This window comes from Crocuta crocuta, unplaced genomic scaffold, assembly GCF_008692635.1.
Source record: "Crocuta crocuta isolate KB4526 unplaced genomic scaffold, BGI_CrCroc_1.0 scaffold13, whole genome shotgun sequence".
In the NCBI taxonomy this organism is placed as follows: Eukaryota; Metazoa; Chordata; class Mammalia; order Carnivora; family Hyaenidae; genus Crocuta; species Crocuta crocuta.
Window position 1 is genome coordinate 4,986,969 of NW_027530007.1, and position 20,580 is coordinate 5,007,548.

Consider the following 20,580-nt stretch of genomic DNA (forward strand, 5'->3'; position numbering starts at 1 on the left):
CCGCCGGCTTCGGCTCCGCAGCCCGGCCCGACCCCGGACGGAGAGGACACCCGTCGCCCGGCAGGCCCGGCTCGGGCGCGGGGCCCGCGGGAAGCCCTGCAAGGGCGCGGGCGGGAGGTGGTGACTCAGCCCGGGGCGCGAGGGGTNCCGACATGCTGCAGCTGCTGCTCGACTTCAGCTACACGGGCCGCGTGGCGGTGAGCGGCGACAACGCCGAGCCGCTGCTGCGGGCCGCCGACCTGCTGCAGTTCCCGGCCGTGAAGGAGGCGTGCGGCGCCTTCCTGCAGCAGCAGCTCGACCTGGCCAACTGCCTGGACATGCAGGACTTCGCCGAGGCCTTCAGCTGCGCGGGGCTGGCGAGCGCCGCGCAGCGCTTCATCCTGCGCCACGTGGGCGAGCTGGGCCCCGAGCAGCTGGAGCCCCTGCCCCTGNGCCCCTCCACGGGCCTGGCCGAGATCCTCGTGCTCGTGGGCGGCTGCGACCAGGACTGCGACGAGCTGGTCACCGTCGACTGCTACAACCCGCAGACGGGCCAGTGGCGCTACCTGGCCGAGTTCCCCGACCACCTGGGCGGGGGCTACAGCATCGTGGCGCTGGGCAACGACATCTACGTGACAGGTGAGGGCCCCCGGGGCCGCCCGCCAGGGCCCCGGGTGTGTTAGTCTCCTGCGTCCCTGGGAGAGCGTGTTCTCTGGCAGGAAAAACCTGCGGAACCTGGAATCCTGGGACCGTCCCACAGTGCGAGCGCCCCATCCCCCCCCCCCAGTTGGCCAGAGGGTGCGCTTCAAGAGTTGGTGCCTTCGATCTGGAAGACCGTTGTGTGAGCGGTGACAAGCAGCTGCTCTTGGTCTCTCTGTTCCCCCGGGTGGGGGGTTGGGGGGTAGGCAGCCTAGATGACAGATGAGCCCCCTCCTTGCCCGCGAGGCGCCCCGACCCCCATTTGGTTAGAGGATACTGGGGCATTCACGGGCACAATGGGTGCTTTCTTTTTCTCGCTAAGGAATTCAGGGACAGGCGGGGGACTGGCACTGATGAGACACCCATTTCCCGTCCTGGGGATTTCTCCCGCACAGCTGAGCCACACAGGCCTCCTGACACATTCGTTTTGTCACCAGTGACGAGGTTCCCTCAGGCTTGCACCTAGGCTGTGCGCTGGGGGGGGCTGTCACATGGTGTTTAGGCTGCTCCCTAGCCGGCCACTGTAAACATGGTCACATGCTAGGAGGTTTTCTTCCAGTTACTTGGCTCAAACCCCAAAACACTGCCGAGTCATGCTGGGCGGGTCCCAGCCTGCTCCGGTCCTGAGCATCTCCCACATTTTTCATTAAAGATAAATCCCAGTTCAGACATGGGGTTACCTCCTTCCCCGGGGTGAGGAGGGGCGGTCTCTGTGACGGCTATATAAGGAAAGAACCTGACTCAGAGAGCACTGGGCCTCGCGGAAGGCCGCTATCGGTCAGGGAACCAGGGATGTGTCCAGCCGGGCACCTTCAGGAGAAAGCCAGCTCTGAGCCCTGGTGTCCCGCTCTGCAGCCCCCCACACACCACCATCGGGCGAGTGGAGGAATCTTGGGTTAAGGATGTGCTCTGCTCTTCCTTGGCCTGCTGCTCTGTTCCAGCGTTTGCTGGAATATGCTGGAATTGGTCCCTTTCCAGGCTGGGGTTGGCCCTGTGTTTGGGAACTGTGCGCCCTCCCAGCACACGAAAGTCTGGCCAGTGAACTCCCTCCCAGAACTGGTTAGACTCGCCCCAACTTTGCACGGCCCTTCCATAAATGTCTCAGCTGAGCAGCTAATCCTCGGGGGTTAGACAGGTGGCCGGTCATTCCGTACAGCTGCCTGGAGGGAATTTCACAGGGGCGAGAGAGCCGGCTTCAGCTGCCTGGGACACAGCTCTCCTTCAGGAGGAAGAAAGGAGGCAGAAGGCACTTTGTGAGAGCTTTGTGTTTTAAAAAGCTCAAGGCTGTGAGACAGACAGGATGTCACGCGTGCTTTGCCCTGTGGCGCCAGCTTTGGGGATGGGGAATGTGACCCCGTCAAGGTTCCAGGGACCCCTTCGTGCTGTGGGAATTCTAATTCTAATGTTCTGGGTAGACCTGGATTAATTTATGATTTCAGCCAGCACCCCCCGGGGGCAGGGGGTGGTTGGCTCTCTTTTGGAAAGAAACATAGAAAGAGCTTGATTGTTTTTTTTTTCCTCCCTGGATGAAGCACGTCAGTAACTTGTGCCTAAATCGAGAACTGGCGCCCCAGGATTCCACTCATAGTACTACTTTTTGTACTGGGCTCTTGCTTGCAGTGGGAGGTAGATTTCCGATCGGCTTGCCCGGCACTGCCTTGTTTGCGGCTGTCCAGGAAGGCCAGGATTCCGTGGACAAGTCCCTGTGTCCCCATCACATGCTTTGTGGCCCCCCAGAAGTTTTGGCTCTGAGACCCACACCCTGGTTCAGTGTTCGACAGTGTTTGTGGGGGTCTAGAGCGCGACCGCTGTTTACTTAGATTTATGTCTCCAGGCCCTTTGCTTGACCCACACAGACTTGGGGGTGTTCGTGTGGCACGAAGCTCTGGGGTCCCCCTGGGCGTTGGTCAGCACACGCACTGCCTTAGCCCCTGCCCCCCGCATGGGGCCCCAGCCAGGGATTTGGTGAGAGAAGCCGTGTGTGTTGACCTTGAAACCCAGTGAGGTTCCTTCCTGCCCTGGGGAGTTCACCGAGGCCCGCGTGGGTGACTCACCCCGCGTCGGCGGGGCCTGACCTGTGCGATGCACGTCCCGGCAGGTGGGTCTGATGGCTCCCGGCTCTACGACTGCGTGTGGAGGTACAATTCCAGCGTGAACGAGTGGACGGAGGTGGCGCCCATGCTGAAGGCCCGTGAGTACCACAGCTCCTCCGTGCTCGATGGGCTGCTGTACGTGGTGGCCGCGGACAGCACAGAGCGCTACGACCATGCCACCGACTCCTGGGAGGCCCTGCAGCCCATGACCTACCCCATGGACAATTGCTCCACCACCGCCTGCCGCGGCCGCCTCTACGCCATCGGCTCGCTGGCCGGGAAGGAGACCATGGTGATGCAGTGCTACCACCCGGACACGGACCTGTGGTCGCTGGTGGACTGTGGCCCGCTCCCGCCCTGGTCCTTTGCCCCCAAGACCGTGACTCTGAACGGACTTATGTACTTCATCAGGTGAGTACGCAGAGGCCAAGGCCACTCGGCAGCCTTAATTACCAGGCCCTGTGCTAAAGCACATCATCACTGTGCTCCCGTTTCACAGATGGGGAAGCAGGCCAGGCTGGCATCCGAGGCTAGGTCTTTCTAACCTGTCAGAACAGTTTCTGTGGGCTTCTGCGTTTTCTTAATCACGGGAGCCTAACTGATGGAGTTAGATCCTTGGATTATTGATTGATTGGAGTTAGGTCCTTTTAGAGACGGGTCTGAGAGTCTGGGACGCTAAATCACGTGTGTTGTGCTTTGCCTGTTTTTCCACCCTGAGAATCCCGCCGTATAGATCTTGGTGGTTCCTGTGTGGCATTTTGAATAAAAGCATCTGTCCTACCTAAGAGGGGTTTCACGTCTTTAAAAGACTGGGGGAGGGGCATGCGGGTGGCTCAGGCGGTTGGGTTTCCGACTCTTGGTTTTGGCTCAGGTCCTGATCAAGCCCCCCCATTGGGCTCTGCTCTGACTCCTCGGGGCCTGCTGGGGATTCTCGCTCTCCCTCTCTCTCTGCCCCTCCCCGATTGCACTCTCAAAATAAATAAACATTAAAAAAAAAAAAAAAGGCTAGAGGAGGGCGTTTTGGACACTTTGGGTCTTGGGGAAGTGTTGCTTTGTCAGAGGGACCCTTTGCTCACCTACCAGTGTGTCTTCGCCCTGCAGCCGGTGGGGGGTTGGGGGCCGGAGGGGATCTGCTCCATCCCCTCTGTTTATTTATTACTATCTTTAACATTTACTTATTTTTGAGAGCGTGTAAAGAAGTAGAGAGAAAGGGAGACGCAATCCAAAGCAGGCTCTAGGCTCTGAGCTGTCAGCACAGAGCCCGATGCGGGGTTTGAACTCCCAGACCGCAAGATCATGACCCAAGCCGAAGTCGGATGTCTAACCAACCGAGCCCCCCAGGCACCCCCATCCTCTCTGTTTAAAGCAACACTTGGGCATTCAGCACGTGTCTGCAGGTCCCGTCTATTCCTTTCCCGCCTGACCTGGCACAGGAAGGGCCTACAGTCCTGTTCGGTGAACACTATTCTTGAAGGATCCCAGGGCCACTCCGGACCAGGGAGGGGCAGGTGTGGGTCAGGAAGTGACAACGCTGACAGTAGTTAGCACGCATCAGGGCCCCCGAGCTAGGCATGGCCCGCCTCCTGAGCGTTTTTGGAGTCCATCTCTATGACTGTCTGACAAGGGGGCACCACTGTCATCCCTGATTCATAGATGGCAGCAGAGGTCTGGAGGGGTAAGGGACTTAGGGGACAGTGTAGGGTTTGAGTCTAGCGTGTCCAGCCCAGCATGCAGTGTGGTGTTGCTGTATCGTGGTCTCCCTGGCCCACGCCATGGCCTTGGCAGCACGGGGCAGAGACGGAGTGGCCGGGGGTCACCATGCGTCTGTGGGTCTTGACGACTTGCCACAGCCAAGTATCCCTTTCTGATGGGCCAGCGGCCATTCAGGAAACTGAGAGCTCCTGCCTGCTGTGCACAGCCTCCGTGTGTGCGTGTGTGTGTGTGTGTACATTCGTGTGCGCTTGTACGTGTGTGTCCCTGTTCCTCCCTCCCTGGCCTAGAGCCTGTCTGAAGCCGTGGGACCAGGGGGAAGGGGAAGGGTGTACTGTGGTTTCCTCTGTCCCCTTGGGAGCCTCAGAGGAGAGATGCATTTGGCTTCTCAGCCCTACCCCTTCTTTCACATCCTAAGCTGCCCTGGCCTTTGTCTGCCCCCCCCCCACTCTGCTCCCCCAGACTGGGGGCTCCATCCCAGGCTTTCTCGGTGCGCACGTGCGGGACAGAGGTGGCTCTGTTTGCTGGGTGTCACCGACTGCCAGGAGCCCACAGAGTGCTCAGAGAAAGCCCTGGAATGTCGGCCAGCTCCTGGTCCTGTTATAAAACATCGTCTGACCCTTCGCCCAGCTCTCCCTTCCCCGAGTCTAGGTAGCTGTCTTCAGAGAGGGGGTGGAGACAGCTATAAATACTCCTCAAGAGTGCTCGAACGTTGGCTTCAGCCCCTCAGAGTCCGTTCCAGCTTGAGCGCCTTTGAGAATGTCCTCCCCGCCCCGCGGTCCTAGAGTAAGACATGCGCGAAGCCAGCCTGTGCACAGAAGGCTCCCTGTGCTTTCCTTGTCCGGGTCAGAAGCATTAGGGTGCCCCCCACACCCGCTGTTAGCCTTTGTGTGGGTTCAACTAAGCCATGAGAGGGTGGGGGGGGCTCAGCTCTGCCCCCCCTCCAGCCCCTCAACCATACAGAGATAGTGAAGGTGGGGAAAGGCATCCCAGTTGAGCTGGGGGGGGGAGGGAGGGGGGGTGCGCAAGACCTGGGGACTGGTTCAGGCACACCTGCGTGTTTGTCCCAGAGCCACCCATTTCCTGCAGTCCGGTGTCTAGGAGGCCACGTAACGCCTGCTCGCGTGCCACCTGTCGGGACAGCTCCTGTGCACAAGCTGCTGTTTTCAGGGGCGCCCGGCGCTGGGGGGAGGGCTCAGCTCCTGGGCTGCCGCCTGCGCTCTGGGGGGGGCAGCCCAGTGGTCTCTCACACCAGTCGTCATCGTCATACGGGCCACAAACTAAGACTGGTTTTTACATCTTGAAATCGTTGGAGGGGAAAAAAAAAAAGCAGGAGCCGCATCTTGTGATATGAAAAGTGACACGAAATTCAAATTCCTGTGTCCGCAAGTAAGGTCGTCTTGGAGTGCAGCCAGCCCCTCTGTTTCCGATCGTCGGTGGCTGCTTTTGCGCTACAACAGCCGCGTTGGGGAGCAGGTACAGGGTCTGCTCTTCGGGGCCTGAGATGTTCTCTGACCGGCCCTTCTGCTGATCCCGGACTCCTTACTGTTGCTGCCATTTGGGGCTTAGTGTCTGTGCTTTTCAAGGCTGTGTCTCTGGGCCTTTTAGCGCAGGGCTCCAGAGTCCAACCAGGTTGAGAGACCCTGACCCCAAGGGGAGGGCAGTGCTGGTGCCCTCTGTGCTGTGACCGTGCCTCCCAGGACACAGCGTGAGCGGGAGGACCCTGGGGGGCTGATGGCAGGGGGGAGGCCCAGGAACAGTCTGGGCGCGTGGAGGGGGAGGGGTGCAGTGGGGCAGGAGGGCTGTTGTGAAGAGAAGACACAGTTCAGGCTAGAAGATGGAGAGGAGACTGGTGGGAAGGGATATGATAAGTTCAGATCTGGAGCAGGGCGGGGGGGGGTGCGCATTGGTGTAAAGCCGTGGGTGTGGGTGTGTGTGGTGGGGGAGGGGTGCACTTGAAGGTGTTTGATCTTCAGGTTTGAGAAGTCAAGTCTGGTTCTGGCCTCGGAGCCCAGGGCAGATAGGTGTAGGGGCCTGAAATTGGCCCCTGCAAACCAGGGATGAGGTCTCGCTGGCCTGTGGACTCCAAATGGCATCAGAGACGTTCCCAAAGGAGAGGGGCCTGTGTGGCCCTCCTTGCCAGCTCTTCACACCCAAGGATGCTGCCTCCTGCCTCTGATATGTTTCCCTCCACCCATCCACAGGGACGATTCTGCGGAGGTGGACGTGTATAATCCCACAAAGAATGAGTGGGACAAGATCCCATCTATGAATCAGGTAAATATGCGGATGTGTCGGCATTGGAAGCACAGGCTGGTGCTGTTTTCTGGCCAGTGTAGTCATGACGTGTTTGGGAGATAGTCCTGATGGGCATGGCCCGTGCTGAGTACTTTCCTGGGGCTATCACACTTAACAGAGGGCTGGGTTTTCCCTGTTTGTACTTAAGGGGCACTGAGACCTTAAATAAATCCCAGGGTTAGACAGTTTAGTGAGTTCATCCATTTGGACCAGCATTCAGTGAGTACCTGCTATAAGCTAGGGAGCATAGGGAAAAGAATGTTCCATAGAGGGATAGGAAGTACAAAGGCCCTGGGGCAGGGTGTGCCTGGTATGGTTGTGGGACAAACCTCACAGCCCAGGGTGGCTGGAGCAGAGTGAACAAGGGGACGGACAACAGAAGGAATGAGGCCAGACAGGAAGTCTTTGGGGACTAACCCTGGGAATAGATTTATTGAGTGCCTACTGCGTGCTCTGAACAGGACACTGCTACCACTCTCTGATCAGGGTGTCTCCTCTGTACTTGTGGAGGAGAGAGGTGCTGAGCCTGACGCTGTGATGGAGCTGGGAAGGCTCGGTGGCATTTGGCCACATGAGCAACCTCCTTAGTCCTACATAGTTGTGTGCCCGCTCACATCTTTCTTCTCCCTTAAAGTTTCCAGACCTGCTCTCGTGGTACCTCTGCGTGGCGATCGTCACAATTTACAACGTCCCAGTTTTAACATTTATGCTTAGCAGACTGATGACCTACAGGTCATAGCAGATTTGGGAAAGAGGAGATAGTGCAGTTGTGTGGTTCAGAGTCCAGACTGTGAGTCAAGTCCTGGCGTGGCCACCGTCGGCCGTCTGAGGCTCTGCCTTCCCACCTGGGCGATGGGGAGAACGGCCGAGCCTGCCTCGGGGCCGATGCTGCTCACGGGGAGATTCGCTGCTTCCACGGCACCCCCTCCCCAGCCACCGTAGGAACCAGGCCTGGCGTGTGGCCTGGTTTTGGAGCCGGAGTCGAGGAGGGTGTTGGCCTGTCCTGGAAAGCGTGAGAGGACCGCTCTCCCTTCTCCAGGAAGTGCCGAGGGTCCTGGGCACCTTCTCCATGGGGAGAGGCCGTGGGGTTTCTGCCCTGGCCTGGCTGCCGGCCTCCACCTGCCTGTCTCCCTTGGCCCACAGGTGCACGTGGGGGGCAGCCTGGCCGTCCTCGGAGGGAAGCTGTACGTCTCAGGTGGTTATGACAATACGTTTGAACTCTCTGACGTGGTGGAGGCCTATGACCCAGAGACTCGGGCGTGGAGCATAGTGGGACGGCTCCCAGAGCCCACCTTCTGGCACGGGAGCGTCAGCATCTTCCGCCAGTTCATGCCCCAGATGCCCTCTGGGGGGCGTGGCTTCGAGCTGGACGGTGGCAGCAGTGACATGGAAGTGGCCCGGCCCCAGCGGCCGCAGAACCCTGAGGAGCTGCACTAGCCCCGGCCCAGCCCGGGGAGGGCCTCGGTGCAGGTAACACAGCACGTCTTGTGGGGGACGCAGTGAGCCCCTCCCTCGTGCACAAGGACAGGTCGGCTTCATCAGCTGGAGTTGGACTCTCGGGCCACCGAGTGAGCCTCAGGATGCGACCCCCGGAGCGTTTTTGTGCATTTAGTGCCTGACTCCCAGCTGCTGGGGCCAAAGCTGGCGGCCCCTCCCATGGCCCACAGCGAGCGGCCTCCCTGCCAGCACAGGGCTCTGGCTCTAGCAGGTGACCCCTCCATTGCCGCTACCTGTGCCTGCTTGCAGGGGACAGGTCCCCCCACGAGAGTCTGAGAGTGGTCCAGGCCTGCTTCCTCGGCCTGCGGGCTCTGCTGGCCCGGAGCACCCGGAGGCCGGCGGCCGGTGGCCGCAGTGGGGTCCCCAACTCCACATCCAGTGCTGGACATCCCAGGGACCGGCTCCCCGGATGGAGGGGGTCTGCCTGCCTGGCTCCTCATGCCTGCTGGAACGTCACCCCAAAACTCGCCTCACAGGTGCCGGGCAGTGGGACTGGATGGGAGTGTGGCCTCAAACGGGGCCCTGGGGGGCGTGGTGAGGAAGCCATGAACGTGCGTTGAGGCAAGCGCTGGGGGCCCCTCCCCCTGCCCCATCGGTCGGTGTGGACACCCGACTTGGAGGCCTCCAGGACTGTCGTCCCAGGTGCATGCACGAGAGGACAAAGCCTGCAGAGGTGCAAGGCCGTGGCTCCTTCCTGGGAGGCCTTAGGAATGTGTCGCTAACTTTGCAGATGCCTTGGTCTCCCCTAGGCGCAAGGAATCCTGCTGCTTCCGAAGGAAGCCCTGGGCGGGGTGGTCTGTGATGAGCTGCAAGGCTTGAAATGCAGTTTGGCCTCTCCTCGGGAGAAGGGAGGGGTGAGCAGGGAGGCAGCCCGAAACCCAGTCTCTGACAGTGCCGTTGCTGAAGGTCTCCGCAGGGCAGGGCGACCGCCGCCTGGGCGTCCCAGAGAGGGTGGTGGGAGGAGCTCCCGGGAAGCTCAGCGTTCCCTGTTTCCCCTGGGGAGTGAGTGGCCTGGTCCCCTCAGGGTCTCCCAGGTATCCCACAGCTGGATTTGTCTTTCTTCCAAAGAGGAGGAGGCTTATGTGTCCCTCGTTAGATGGAAAGCAACTGTTTGTTGAGATGCCTTCCACGGTGAATTGCCGTTGGGATGTGTTCTTAGCAGAAAAGTTCTACCACTGTTGGCTTCACAAACATTTACCCATTTTTGGCCAGATGGCCTGGGTCGTCCTGGGGGAGGAAGTCTTGTGGCCTGAAGAGCTGGGGGCTGGGGCCCCCCGGCGTCCCCACCATATGCTGTCGCTGTCTGGTTAGACCTGTCGCAGGAGCAGCTCCGGTGCACAGCCAGCCCTTCCCGTCCCCTCGGCTGGCACTCCCCCGGTCACTCCCGCACACCCACCGTGCCAGGCACTGCCCGACAGCCAGCTGCGTGCCGGGCCTGTCTGGGGCTCCCCACACCAGCCAGGCCTGGCTGTGGGATCCCTTGGGCCCCGGGGGCGGGGCTCCTCCATGCCCCAGGTCTCGCCCCTCGGTCCCCCAAGCGATGGTCTGATCTCCCTTCCTCAGGGCTGGTGATGCCTCCTCCTGGCCCTGGTGCCTTCCCAGCAGGCTCAGCCCGCAGACGCTGGCCGCGCTCTTTGGTCTCTGTGGGTGGAAGCTGTCCTGCCGCGGTAGCTTGTCTCCCGTCGGCGGCAGGTGCAGGGCTGGCCGGCCCACACGGGACTGGTGCGCCCCAGGCGCTGAGCTCCATGCTGGCAGCTGTGGCCTGCCCGCTCGGTGTGAGGACAGGCCATGCAGACAGATGCGACGATGCCTGCTGACAGGTCACCTGCAGGGGACCCTCCCGAAGGATGAAGCAGGCCTTGATCTCGTGAGGAACGCTTCCCGAGGGCTGTTGCCATGGGGGCCCCTGTGGTAGCCTGAGGAGGCTGGAGGCTGCCGGAGCTCTCCCTGCCTTCCTCCAGGGGGCCTGTGCTGTGTCAAGGTCAAGTGACTGACAGGGAGAGGTATCGTGCAACGCTTTTTTGTCGGGACGGGGCGCTGCAAACCCTTCATGTTTCTTACAAAACCAGCCTTTGTAGACCGTACGGCAGGCGGGGGCCACTCTGGGGGCTGGCGCCTGCCCTGGCCTTCACCTGGCCTTCCCTGCAGACGCTCCCTCATGGCCGGGGGCCCCGCGTCCTGGGTTCCTGCTCTTGGCGCTTCACCGTGACCGGCTGCCACACGACTGGCGGCTGTCAGAGGGCCGGTTCGGTGTGCACCACGCGGGCCTTCCCCACCGGACCCGGTCCTCGGTCTGGAGCACCAGGGCTGGGGAGGGGAAGCAGCGGCAGGTTCCTGCAGACCCCAGCTGGGGGCCCACGGTCAGGGACGACCCTTCCGGCCCTCCCCGCTTCCCCCGGCGGGGGGCTCTCAGCTGGGGAGTCCCCCTCCCCCACTTAGGGATGTCTATACACTGACCAGGGTCAGAGACGGGCCAGCTGGAGGTGGACTGTCGTGTTTGGATGTACAGAACTGTTGAGTCTACAAGACGAATTAAGTTATGAAAATTTAGTGACTCGTATTTAATGCTGATTTGCTATAAAGTATTCTATATTTATATGATTTCAGAGACTCTTATGTACTAAGGGACACACCCTTTTCAGTGTCCGGCTGTCTAGTTCCAACCCCAGAGGGTGGGGCAGATTTGCCTATTTATTTGTTCTGTGGGCCTAGGTGTCCAGAATCCTGTTGAAGATTTTAGGATGCCTTCCATGTATACTTTTTGAAATAAAACTATTTCCTGTACACTTGGTGTCCTGGTCTTCATGCTGCTGCTGTTTTCGAGACTTCGGGCAGAGTAGGGGCGCCCCTGTTCCCACAGAGGAAGAGGACAGATTGGGGTGCCCAGGGCTCACGTGAACAGTCTTGGAGCAGAGCCTCAGGCCCTTTCTTGCCTCCGATCATGACAGCGTTGTGGAAAGTGAGCCCGAGGAGCACAGGAGTCCAAGCCCCACAGGCTGCTCCACGGCCGGTTTAGCCTCCCCATCGCCACCCCTTCACACCCCCACCTCCTGAAGGCAGGCTCTCCAGTGGTGAGGAGACCCCCATCTGCAGGGGATAATCCTTGGGTCTGGGTCGGGGGTCGGGGGAAGTGGGCCCTTAAACAAGGATCCTGAAAGAGGCCATGAAGTTTAGAAAGCTTCCTGGCATATAACCCAAAGCACAGGGCAGTTTCTGGGTGAAGGGAGCATTTTGAGGCCATAGTTTATCTTTTTAGGAGCTCATAGTCTGGCCATCAGCCTTTGTGCTGGACTGTGGTCTATACCTCTGAGCACCTCAGTGGTCAAGGAATAAAAGGAAAGATAGGGAGATGGGTTCTCGGTGAAAATAGATTGTTTTCCTCCTCAAACTCCAGGAGGAATTTGGCCTAGTGTGGAGCTCCGAGTTTCAGAAATCTTCATGATAGGATTCAGGTAGTGCCCGACCTGAGCATTGGGTCATGACCGTCACTACCCCAGATTCAGTTTGCTCCATGCCAGGCACTGAGCAGAGCACCTACGCTGCGGGTAGGGTGGCTGTAAAGTGTGTGTGCAGAGTCTGACACCCATCGGGTGGTGGGGCCTATACCTCTGCCCTTGAATCTGGGGAGTGACGCTCTGGTGACTGCCTGGACTGCACCGCATGGCAAAGGGCACCTGTCACTGGAGGACTAGGTCATAAAAAGCCTTACAGCTCTGGCTGGTCCTTGGCACCCAGCCACCATGCTGTGAGGAAGCCTGGGCAGCCTGTGGAGAGGGACCCGGGCCCACAGCCAGCACCCTCGCCTGGCACAGACCTCCGCCCTTGCCAGCCTCCGGGAAAATCCAGGTTCGCCATCTGGCAGTAGGTTAACAGCGGCCTCTCACGGATTCCTTGTTTACAAAGTGGGCGCCGTTACTAATTCCGCTGAAGGGGGACACGAAGGAGTCGCCTGCCTCGGGTCACAGTGCTGCCAGTGAAGCAGCTGAGGGACGTGGGTGCCGGCACCCACACGCTCTTCCTCCAGCTTACGCACCCAGCCCTGCTGTCCCTGCCGGACCCGGGGACCGGCAAGGCCTCCTATCGTTCTAAACTTGGCCTTGCCAGCACTCCAGGCACCTGCAGCAGCAAAGCAAGTGAGGACCCTCCCAAGGGAGGGGTCCTGTGTGCGGTCACTGCCAGCCGGGATCCAGAGCCTGCTACCCAGGAGCGCGACCCCAGGCTCCGCAGCGGGCTCCGCAGCACCCTGGGGGCCGAGTCCCACCCCCGCTCGCTGGCGGCACCACGGCTGTGGCCCAGCAACATGGCTCCCGGGTCTAGAGCCCTGACACGAGGCACAAGAGCACCTGGGCCGGGGCCTGGCCCCAAAGGACGCCGCCCCAGCGTCTGCCGCACGACTGCGGTCTCCCAACAGGGCAGGGAAGCGGCTGGCCGAGCAGCAGCCTGAGGCGCAGAGATGGCCGGGCAAGGCACTGTTTCTTCTAGAAGACAGGATGGGAAAGCGGCACATCCTGGACACCAGGTTACTGGGGAACGGATCGCCAGACTGGCCGAAACGACAGAGTCCAAAACCACGTAGTTTATTGGGGGCCGGGGCCAAGTGGGTGGTGGTGGCAGGGAGGCTATGTGTCGCAGTCCTCAGGGATGGCTGCCGTGATGATGAGCGAGGGCTCCATGACGCCCGAGCTCACCAAGCTCTCCTCTGCACAGAGTCTCTGTCCGGGCAGCTGGGAGGCCAGGCCGCCCTGCGCCAGGGACGCCACGATGACCTCAGCGGAGCCCACCTCCAGCTCGGCGGGGGGCTGCAGCGCCACCACCACCATCTTCTCATCCTCGATGACCAGGTTCCGGAGCTTGCGCTGCCGCNGCCGGGTAAACTTGTAGCCGCACTCAGTGCATTCGAACTTCCTGACGCCTTTGTGCCTTCGGACGTGCACACGCAGCTGCTCCACGGCTGCAGGAGGGAGGGGACCCCGGTGTGAAGGGGAGGCAGGAAGTGGGCGCCACGGTGCCGAGATGAGGGAGGTCCGGGGTCTGCGGCTACTCCAAGGGCCCTGCCAGACTCCAGTGCCACCCTGTGGGCGCCACCGCACAAGACGCTCCAGAGGTCCCGCCCCGCCTGGTCACCGCAGCTGCAACCCCGAGTCTTCAAAGCACAGGGAGCAGAAGAGATTCTCTGGCAGGAAGACTGGCACCGAGGAGCGTGGGGCAGCCACCGCCACGCCTGGCCTCTCCCAGCGGACACACCCCGGCACGCTCAGGGGATATGGCTGACCCTCCACCTCACGCAGGGGGCGCCCGCAGGCCCGGGTACCTTTGAAGGTCTTCCCGCAGATCTGGCAGAAGTGGGGCCGGCCCTCCTGGTGGCGGCTGGCTACGTGCCTCAGCAGCGGCCCCTTCTCAGTGAAGCGCTGCTCGCAGAACTCACAGCCGAAGGGCCTCTCGCCGGTGTGGGTGCGGTTGTGCTTGTCCAGGCTGGCTGCGGGGACAAGGCCGGGGCTCAGCCACTGCGCCTCGGCCCGGGACGGGGGGAGGACGGGCCCGCCTCACCTTGGGTGCGGAAGGTCTTGCCGCAGAGGTGGCACTGGAAGGGCTTCTCGCCCGTGTGCGTGCGCAGGTGCATGTTGAGATTAGCCTTCTGCGTAAAGGCGTGGCTGCAGAACTCACACACGTACGGCCTCTCGTTCCTGCCGGGGGGCCGGGGGGAGCGCAGGAGCATCACCCGGGGGAGCAGCCCCCTTCATCCTGCCACAGCTGGGAGCGCGGCTGGCTCCGGAGCCAGGGAAAGAGTCAAGGCCAAAGCCAACCCGCCTGAGCCATGGGACCGGGCCCAGGCTGAGACCAGCTGTGTGGCACAAGAGCTTGGGCAGTGACAGGGGTGCCGGTGCCATCTCAGGAACCACGGAAAACTAAAAACCTGCCCTTCTGTTAACCTGAGATCCTCTCCCTCAGCCTTTCTGCCCGACACTTACTCCCCCGCCCAGGTGCCCCCACCGGAAGGGCTACGGGCACCGGACTCCGGGTGGAGGGTGCTCTTCCCCACACGAGCACCACTAACCGCCTTCTAGGCCCACTCGCCAGCCTGGAGGCGGCAGCAGACCAGGCCCTGGGGAAGCCCCAACCCGCACCTGTGCTTGGCCTTGATGTGCATCTGGAGGCCGTTTCGGCTTGAGGCCCTGTGCCCGCACTCCTCACACACAAACAGCTTCTCCCCTCGGTGCTTGAAGGCCTCGTGCAGCTGCAGTTCCGTTCGGGAGAGGAAGCACTTGGCACAGGTGGGACACTATGGGGCAGAGGGAGCGGGGCCCGGCTGAGGACGGGGAGGGGCTGCCTAGTCCCCCACGGGACAGGAGCCCCGTAGCCTGCCCGGTCCAGGTCCAGACACGGCCGTGGCCACCTCGCTCCGGCCAGCCCCCAGTCCTCAGCACAGCCCCCAGTCCTCAGCACAGCCCGGCACTTACGGCGTGGGGCTTGGGGGCTCCGTGGAGTTTGATCAGGTGGCTTTGCAAGTCCTTCTTCTGCATGAACTGCTGGGAGCAGGAGGAGCACTGGAAAACAGACCCAAGGTCACCTCCGAGGCCGCCTCCACCAATGGGATCCTGGCCCCCCCTAGGCTATCAGGCAGCATCCCAAAGGCAGGGCCCAGCCGGAGATGACCGGAGGCTCCCTGACCTGGTGTGAAGGATGCTCCAGGGAGGACTCCCCCCCCCCCCCCGCCCCCCCCCCCCCCAGCCATGCCCACAGAGATGCTGAGCCTGCCCTTCATAGAAACAAGGATCCAGAAAGGGCCAGTGGCCCTGCCTGAAGGTAGGGGACGCCCATGGGTCTGGAAGGCTGGGCGTCTTGAGCTAGCAAGAGGGAGGTGCCTAACATCAGCCCACCAACAGGGCTTGGCAGGAGGGATCCTGGAGCGGCCCCTCCACCCACAGCCCCAGGGACAGGCCGAGCCTGACCTTGTAGGGCATCTCCCCCGTGTGGGACACCATGTGCACCCGCAGCTCCATCCTCCGGCGGAAGGTCTCCTGGCACACGGAGCACGTGAAGACCTGGCAACGTGAGGGGCAAGCAGGGCCAGCATCAGCGGGGAGCCTCTGCCTGCGACGGCAGCCTCTGCCTGGGCTTCCACTCGCTGCTGGGAGGAGTCTGCCCAGGGCAGGGTCGGGGAGAAGGACCTGCCTGCCCTGACCCTGACCATCGCTGAGCACTGCAAACCCACCACGCCAGGCCTGGGGCAGGAGCCGGGAGACCTTACCCACAGACCCCACACTGGCGACAGGCCTCTAGGAAGAGAGGGGGGGGTTTAGCTGGCCACATCACATGGGCCAGCCAGCAGGGTGGGGGCAGCTGCCATCCCACCAAGGCGCATCTTCTCCAGAGTCCAGGGGCCCAGGCAGCCAAGCCAAAAATGCTTTCCAGAGTCCCTCTGGGGCTGGTCCCTTCTGCCCCTGGGACCAGTGTCCCCACCTGTAATGCCAGGGAGTGGACTCGATGGCATCCAAGGATACTCCAGCTCTCTTGAGTTTACAATCCTAAGGCAGTTTCCTGGGGGCCCCTCTCAGATGGCAGGAAGATGAAGGCCAGCATCCCTTGCCCACCAAGTCCTGGGCCAGCTGGCAAGTACCTGTTCCGAGCGGTTCATGCAGTTCCGGGCTTCGTGCTCCAGGAGGTTCTCCTTCCGAAAGTAGCACTTTCCGCATTTAGGACACTCAAAGGGTTTCTCCCCAGTGTGTTTCCTGCCAGGAAAAGCCACAGCGGGTGTGGGGGACTGAGCAACTGCCCGCCTCTCCCTCACCCAGTGTCCCTCTGGTCCCCCCACTGACAGCGCCGGGCTCCACGGTGGAGCGGAAGAGCGGTCCTGAGGCCGGCCACGGCTCGCCACGTGGCTTGTTCAGACTTGGCCATTGAACCTGCCCGGGTGAGCCCAGAAGCCCTCCTCCTCCAGGGAGCCTGCACGGCTCCCTATGGAAGGGCCGCCCCAGAGCCACCTGGCATCTCTGCAAGGACAGAAACGATCCCTGGGTCCTGACTCCCTGGAGAAACTGCCCGGTCTGTCTGGAAGTTCTGTGGGCTTCACCTTCAAAACCACAGCCAGACTCTGAGCACTTCCCTCGCCTCTGCCGCCACCACCAAGTGCGGCCACGCCAGCCCCTGGGCTCCTGCCTGAGCTTCCGACTGGCATCGTGCTGCATGCCTGCCTCCCAACGGATGGGAACGCCGGCAGCCACAGGCGCCCTCAGTCACACCTCCTCGCCTCTTTGCTCCCAACCCTGCGATGCTGCCCGCTTCACCCTGAGAAAAGGCCGGGGGCCTACGAGGCCTGCCTGTCTGCCCCCTACCGCGGGGCCTCGCTCCCCAGGTCTGGTCTCCCCGACGTCACCAACCCGCTGGCTCACCCCAGGCTCTCTGCTCCGGCTCTCCTGGACCCACCACACTCCTCCCGGCCATGCGCTTGGCACAAGTCCTCACCTCCTTCTGGTCTGCTCAAAACTCTTTCCTTTAAAACTGCAAACTCCCCCCGTCTCCCCCGGCCCCGAGGAGGGCTCTCCTCCTCCTTTCTTCCGTGGCGGCGCTTCCCACCTTCCAGCACCCCGTAAAGTCACCATCTGTCAGTTCCAGCTGCACTGCCCTGCTGAGAGGCTCCCCAAGGCCTCTGCTCTGTCGGCTAAGGCACACCAAGCACCCAGAACAGTCTAGCAGAACACCGGAAGAGCTCTTACAACTCCTCAGAGGCCAGACGTTTCTCTCATCCTCTGCCACTCAGTTAACTGTCCTTGTCTCCATCCCAATGACCTCATGAGGGCACCATACCCTCCCAGTTCTCAAGGCCAATCCAGCGGCCTGCACCTGAGTCTTCCGCCCGGGGGAGGCTCCAGGCTGACGCGGGCCACCCCAGGGTGCCTCCCACATGGCCGTCCCCCGACCCCACTGGCCGCAGCTGCCTCCAAGCAAGGTGGGCAGACAGGCATCACCAGCTCTAACTCCAGGCCGTCACCACTGGCTTCCCAGAGTGCCACCCTGAGAACACGTGTGTGGCCCCACCTGGCCTGGCAAGAAACCAGACTAGTGACGTCTTGGACTATGAAGCGACAGGACTGGAGGGCATGTTACCTAGCTGCCACCCCTGGGGGCCTTGCAGAGACCTGGAGCGGCACTGTCAAGAGAACTCCCTGCGACCACAGAATGTTCTGTCTGTGCTGAGTCAGCGGCTGGGGCCCCTGCGCGACCGCCAAGCACTCCAGGCGTGACTACTACATCCGAGAAACTGACCGCACTTTTACTTGAAGTTAACGTAGCTTCACACGACACCCGGTCACCTTTTTGGACAATGCAGGTACAAACAAGTAGTCCTTTGTGCTCCAAGGACACCCTGGGGCTAACGTTTCCCCCAGAATCACAGGAGGCACCAACCCTAAAGCCTGACACCTTGGCCCTAAGCCCACATTGCTGGGCTTTAGATATTTCTAGGGTGGGGGCCTCAGCCACAGCACAGAGCCACGGGTTTCTCTCATTTCCTTGGCCAAAGGCAGCTTATGGTCAAGGTCCACAGCGGCTGGAACTTACTGACAAGGAGTCTACAAACCCACTCCAGAAGCTGAGAGTAAGAGAGGAAGAAGGAATCTGACCCACGACTAGGATCTCACTCCCTGATGACGAGAGGAGTGTGAGATGGAGTCCCTGACCCCCACGAGGCCCCAAGCGGGGAGTGCAGGCCCCCTCCCCCAGCAAAGGAACAGCAGGCAGGAAACGAAAATAGAAAAAACAGAAGGTTTACCTGTTGTGGACTTTTAGATAATATTTGCTGAGGAACTTTTTATGACATGTGGGGCATTCAACCGGCACCGCTGTACCTTTTCTGTTCTCAGCGGGCTCGGCTGCTAGGGGACCTGTGCTCAGGGCTGGCTCAGCAGCACAGGCCTTTCTGATCATGTTTGATTTCCTCCTGGTTGGCAAGGCCTCGGTCTCAGAAACATAATCACCGTCCCCGTCGTCCTCAACTTGAACCACCACTTCCCACTAGAGCAGAAAAGGCAGCAGGAGGCGAGGTCACCAAAATAACCAGCAGGGGTTCCGGGGACAGAACTACACAGGGCAGTCGGCTCATTCCAGTTCCATCCCAAGGTGACTCCCTTTATCAGTGACTCTTCCGGTCAAGGTCCTAGGGCAGGCCTCGCCAGAATCCTGGATTTGGGGGGCACTGACTCTGTGGTGAACTGGAAGACTGGCTGGACTTCGCTGCCCTGGGGAAACACCTGTAACCCTGAAGCCAGGCGCCCGACCCCAAGAAGCTGCCAACCCTGGACAGCTGTGACTCACGGGAAGGTTAGCCTGAGGCCGCAGGATGGAGCCGGATTCCTACGTTTGGAGAAAACCTATTCCAGACCCACATAACCAAGATTCTATCTTGGGGTCCAGACTCTCCCAGAAACGTGTCAGTCTCTCCGCCACCACCCCCAACTCCCACGTCCCCATTCCCAGCACCCCGGGCACAGTACCTCGTTATTCCCACCCTGCAGCTGGACACCTTCAGCTTCAAAGGGTCTTGGGGGCGCTTTACAATCCTCAGGCTCCTTGTCCTCCGGGGGACAAAGCTTCAGGGTTTGCTTGAGTTTCCCACGGTGGCAGGAGGGGCTCTCACTCTGGGCCGGGAGACCAAGCTGGGGCCTCTCGGGGCTGTGACTGCCACCGATCTCCTGGTCTCCAGGCACCTGACCCAGTGTCTTCGAAACTTCCTCTTCCTCCAGGCCTGCCGGCTCCTTGAGGTGGCTGTTCACACTCTGGGGCGCAGGTTTCCCCAGCCCACTCTGGCCACTGGGTGCCTGCCCCACGGAGGTTTTGGGCTTGAAACTCTGGCAAAGCTCCACAGCCTCTGGCACTCGCAACTCCCTGGCTGCCAAAAGCACTTGGTCCCGGTTTCCGGAGGTGAGAGCGAGGTGACCGGTATAGAAAAAGTCCAACAGGAGACCAAAGATCTCGGCAAAGCCGGCAGGGAGGACAACACTGCCCCCCGAGCCATCCCCATAGAGGCTCTGGAAGAAGTGGCTGCAGCAGGCAAGGACACTCCAGTGGGCCTTGAACACCAGGCCTCCCACGTCCAGGGTGGCATCGCAGTACTGGCCCTTCTCTCGCTGCTTGTTGAGCTCCTGCAGAACCCTCACGCTGTGCTGGATGAAGGAGCCGTCCATGGTCCGTCTGGAGGAGAGGAAGGCAGAAGTGACATCCTGGCAGGCCCAACCCAGGAGTGGCAAGGGGAAGCCCCTGGATCGGGGAGAGCAAAAGGGGAGGTGGACCGTACTCAGTCAACAGTTATCTCAACGAGGGCTTACGTCAACGCTGGAGGCAGTCAGCTGAGACAGGAATGGACTAACCGCCTCCCTGGGAGTGGGGGCCAGGTGAGCGGCCCATACTGGTCAGGCCAGCGGCAGTGTGTGGCGGGGGCACAGACGGACTAGGTTGGGGACACTTGGCGGGGGATAGGACGGGGTCGCTAAGAGGTGCGAGTGGAAGGAATCGGTGTGGGCAAAGAGACGGAGAATCACAGCGAACTGATCGGCCTAGCGGAGGGAGAGGACCCGTGGCACCGGGGCTGCGGGACAGGTGAGCAGAGCCCACGCCGTGCCCACACGTCCGGGACGCCCGGGCGGAAGGCGGCCGCAGTCACACTCCAACTGGCGGCCACGGCGGCCCGCAGCCCTTCCCTCCCACACCCTACTGCCCCCGAACTCCTCACCCTGGCCTGTCCTCCCTGCGACGGGCCCACAGACCCCTGACCTCGTCGCTTCCACAGTCCCACTGACCAACTCGCAGGGCCCTAAGTCCCCAGCCGACCGTACGAAACCGCCGCCGCCGCCGCCGCTGCCGCCGCCGCCGCCGGACGTGACGTCAGGGAGCGCCGGACGGGGTGGGAAACGAGGAGGTTCAGGGCTTCTAGCTCCGCCCCTGGGGGGGCGGGACCGGGCAGAAAACAGCCAATGGTATGGGGAGAGGGGCTTGGGCCTGAGAGCTCCGCCTGGGCTGACGTCCCGAGTTGCTTAGCAACGCCAAGCTGCGCGCTGGGGGCTGGGGCGGAGTCGCAGGTTCCGGCTGCGGTTGGGCCGCGCGGCGCACGCAGTTGAGGAAGCAGCGCCCCACCCTCGCTTCAGACAGCTAGAGCAGCCAGGACGCACGTTTCACCGCTTTATTGGCAGCCCGGAGCCTGGACTGGACTCCCGGGAGCGAACACTACCCGAGTCCAAAGGCCTCCCAGACGACGCAGGGCCCGCGCGCCTGCCTCGCTCGACCTTCGACCCTCAGGGCAGGGAGGAGGCGG

At 61.5% G+C, this 20,580-nt stretch overlaps 3 protein-coding genes across 8 annotated transcripts in view; 1 reads left to right on the top strand and 2 right to left on the bottom strand.

Annotated features, from left to right (window-relative positions):
• The window catches only part of KLHL21 (kelch like family member 21), a 12,069-nt gene extending 1,009 nt beyond the window's left edge, over nt 1-11,060 (top strand). The window contains exons 3-6 of the mRNA XM_077763979.1: nt 22-618; nt 2,777-3,182; nt 6,686-6,758; nt 7,923-11,060. Coding sequence (XP_077620105.1) covers nt 22-618; nt 2,777-3,182; nt 6,686-6,758; nt 7,923-8,216 — 1,370 coding nt within the window. The 3' untranslated portion in view covers nt 8,217-11,060. The remainder of the gene's footprint in view (nt 1-21; nt 619-2,776; nt 3,183-6,685; nt 6,759-7,922) is intronic.
• Nucleotides 11,061-12,837: 1,777 nt separating this feature from the next.
• ZBTB48 (zinc finger and BTB domain containing 48) lies at nt 12,838-20,141 on the bottom strand. 6 transcript variants are annotated; one of them, XM_077763868.1, is made up of 10 exons: nt 20,069-20,141; nt 18,767-19,463; nt 18,046-18,287; nt 15,895-16,006; nt 15,227-15,319; nt 14,735-14,821; nt 14,402-14,556; nt 13,824-13,960; nt 13,588-13,752; nt 12,838-13,227 (listed from the first exon to the last, which is right to left on the bottom strand). In XM_077763868.1, exons 2-10 carry the CDS (start codon nt 19,454-19,456, stop codon nt 12,896-12,898), a joined length of 2,013 nt encoding a protein of 670 aa, XP_077619994.1. In that variant the 5' UTR covers nt 19,457-19,463; nt 20,069-20,141; the 3' UTR covers nt 12,838-12,895. The 6 variants fall into 6 exon arrangements, with proteins under 6 accessions (XP_077619994.1, XP_077619995.1, XP_077619991.1 ...); XM_077763869.1 differs by having other exon boundaries at nt 20,043-20,141; XM_077763865.1 differs by having other exon boundaries at nt 20,002-20,141.
• TAS1R1 (taste 1 receptor member 1) overlaps nt 19,682-20,580 on the bottom strand; it is a 9,844-nt gene continuing 8,945 nt past the window's right edge. Inside the window, exons 7-8 of the mRNA XM_077763981.1 lie at nt 20,105-20,210; nt 19,682-19,825 (exon numbers count right to left, since the gene is read on the bottom strand). Of these exons, the coding sequence (XP_077620107.1) occupies nt 19,682-19,825; nt 20,105-20,210 (250 nt within the window). The remainder of the gene's footprint in view (nt 19,826-20,104; nt 20,211-20,580) is intronic.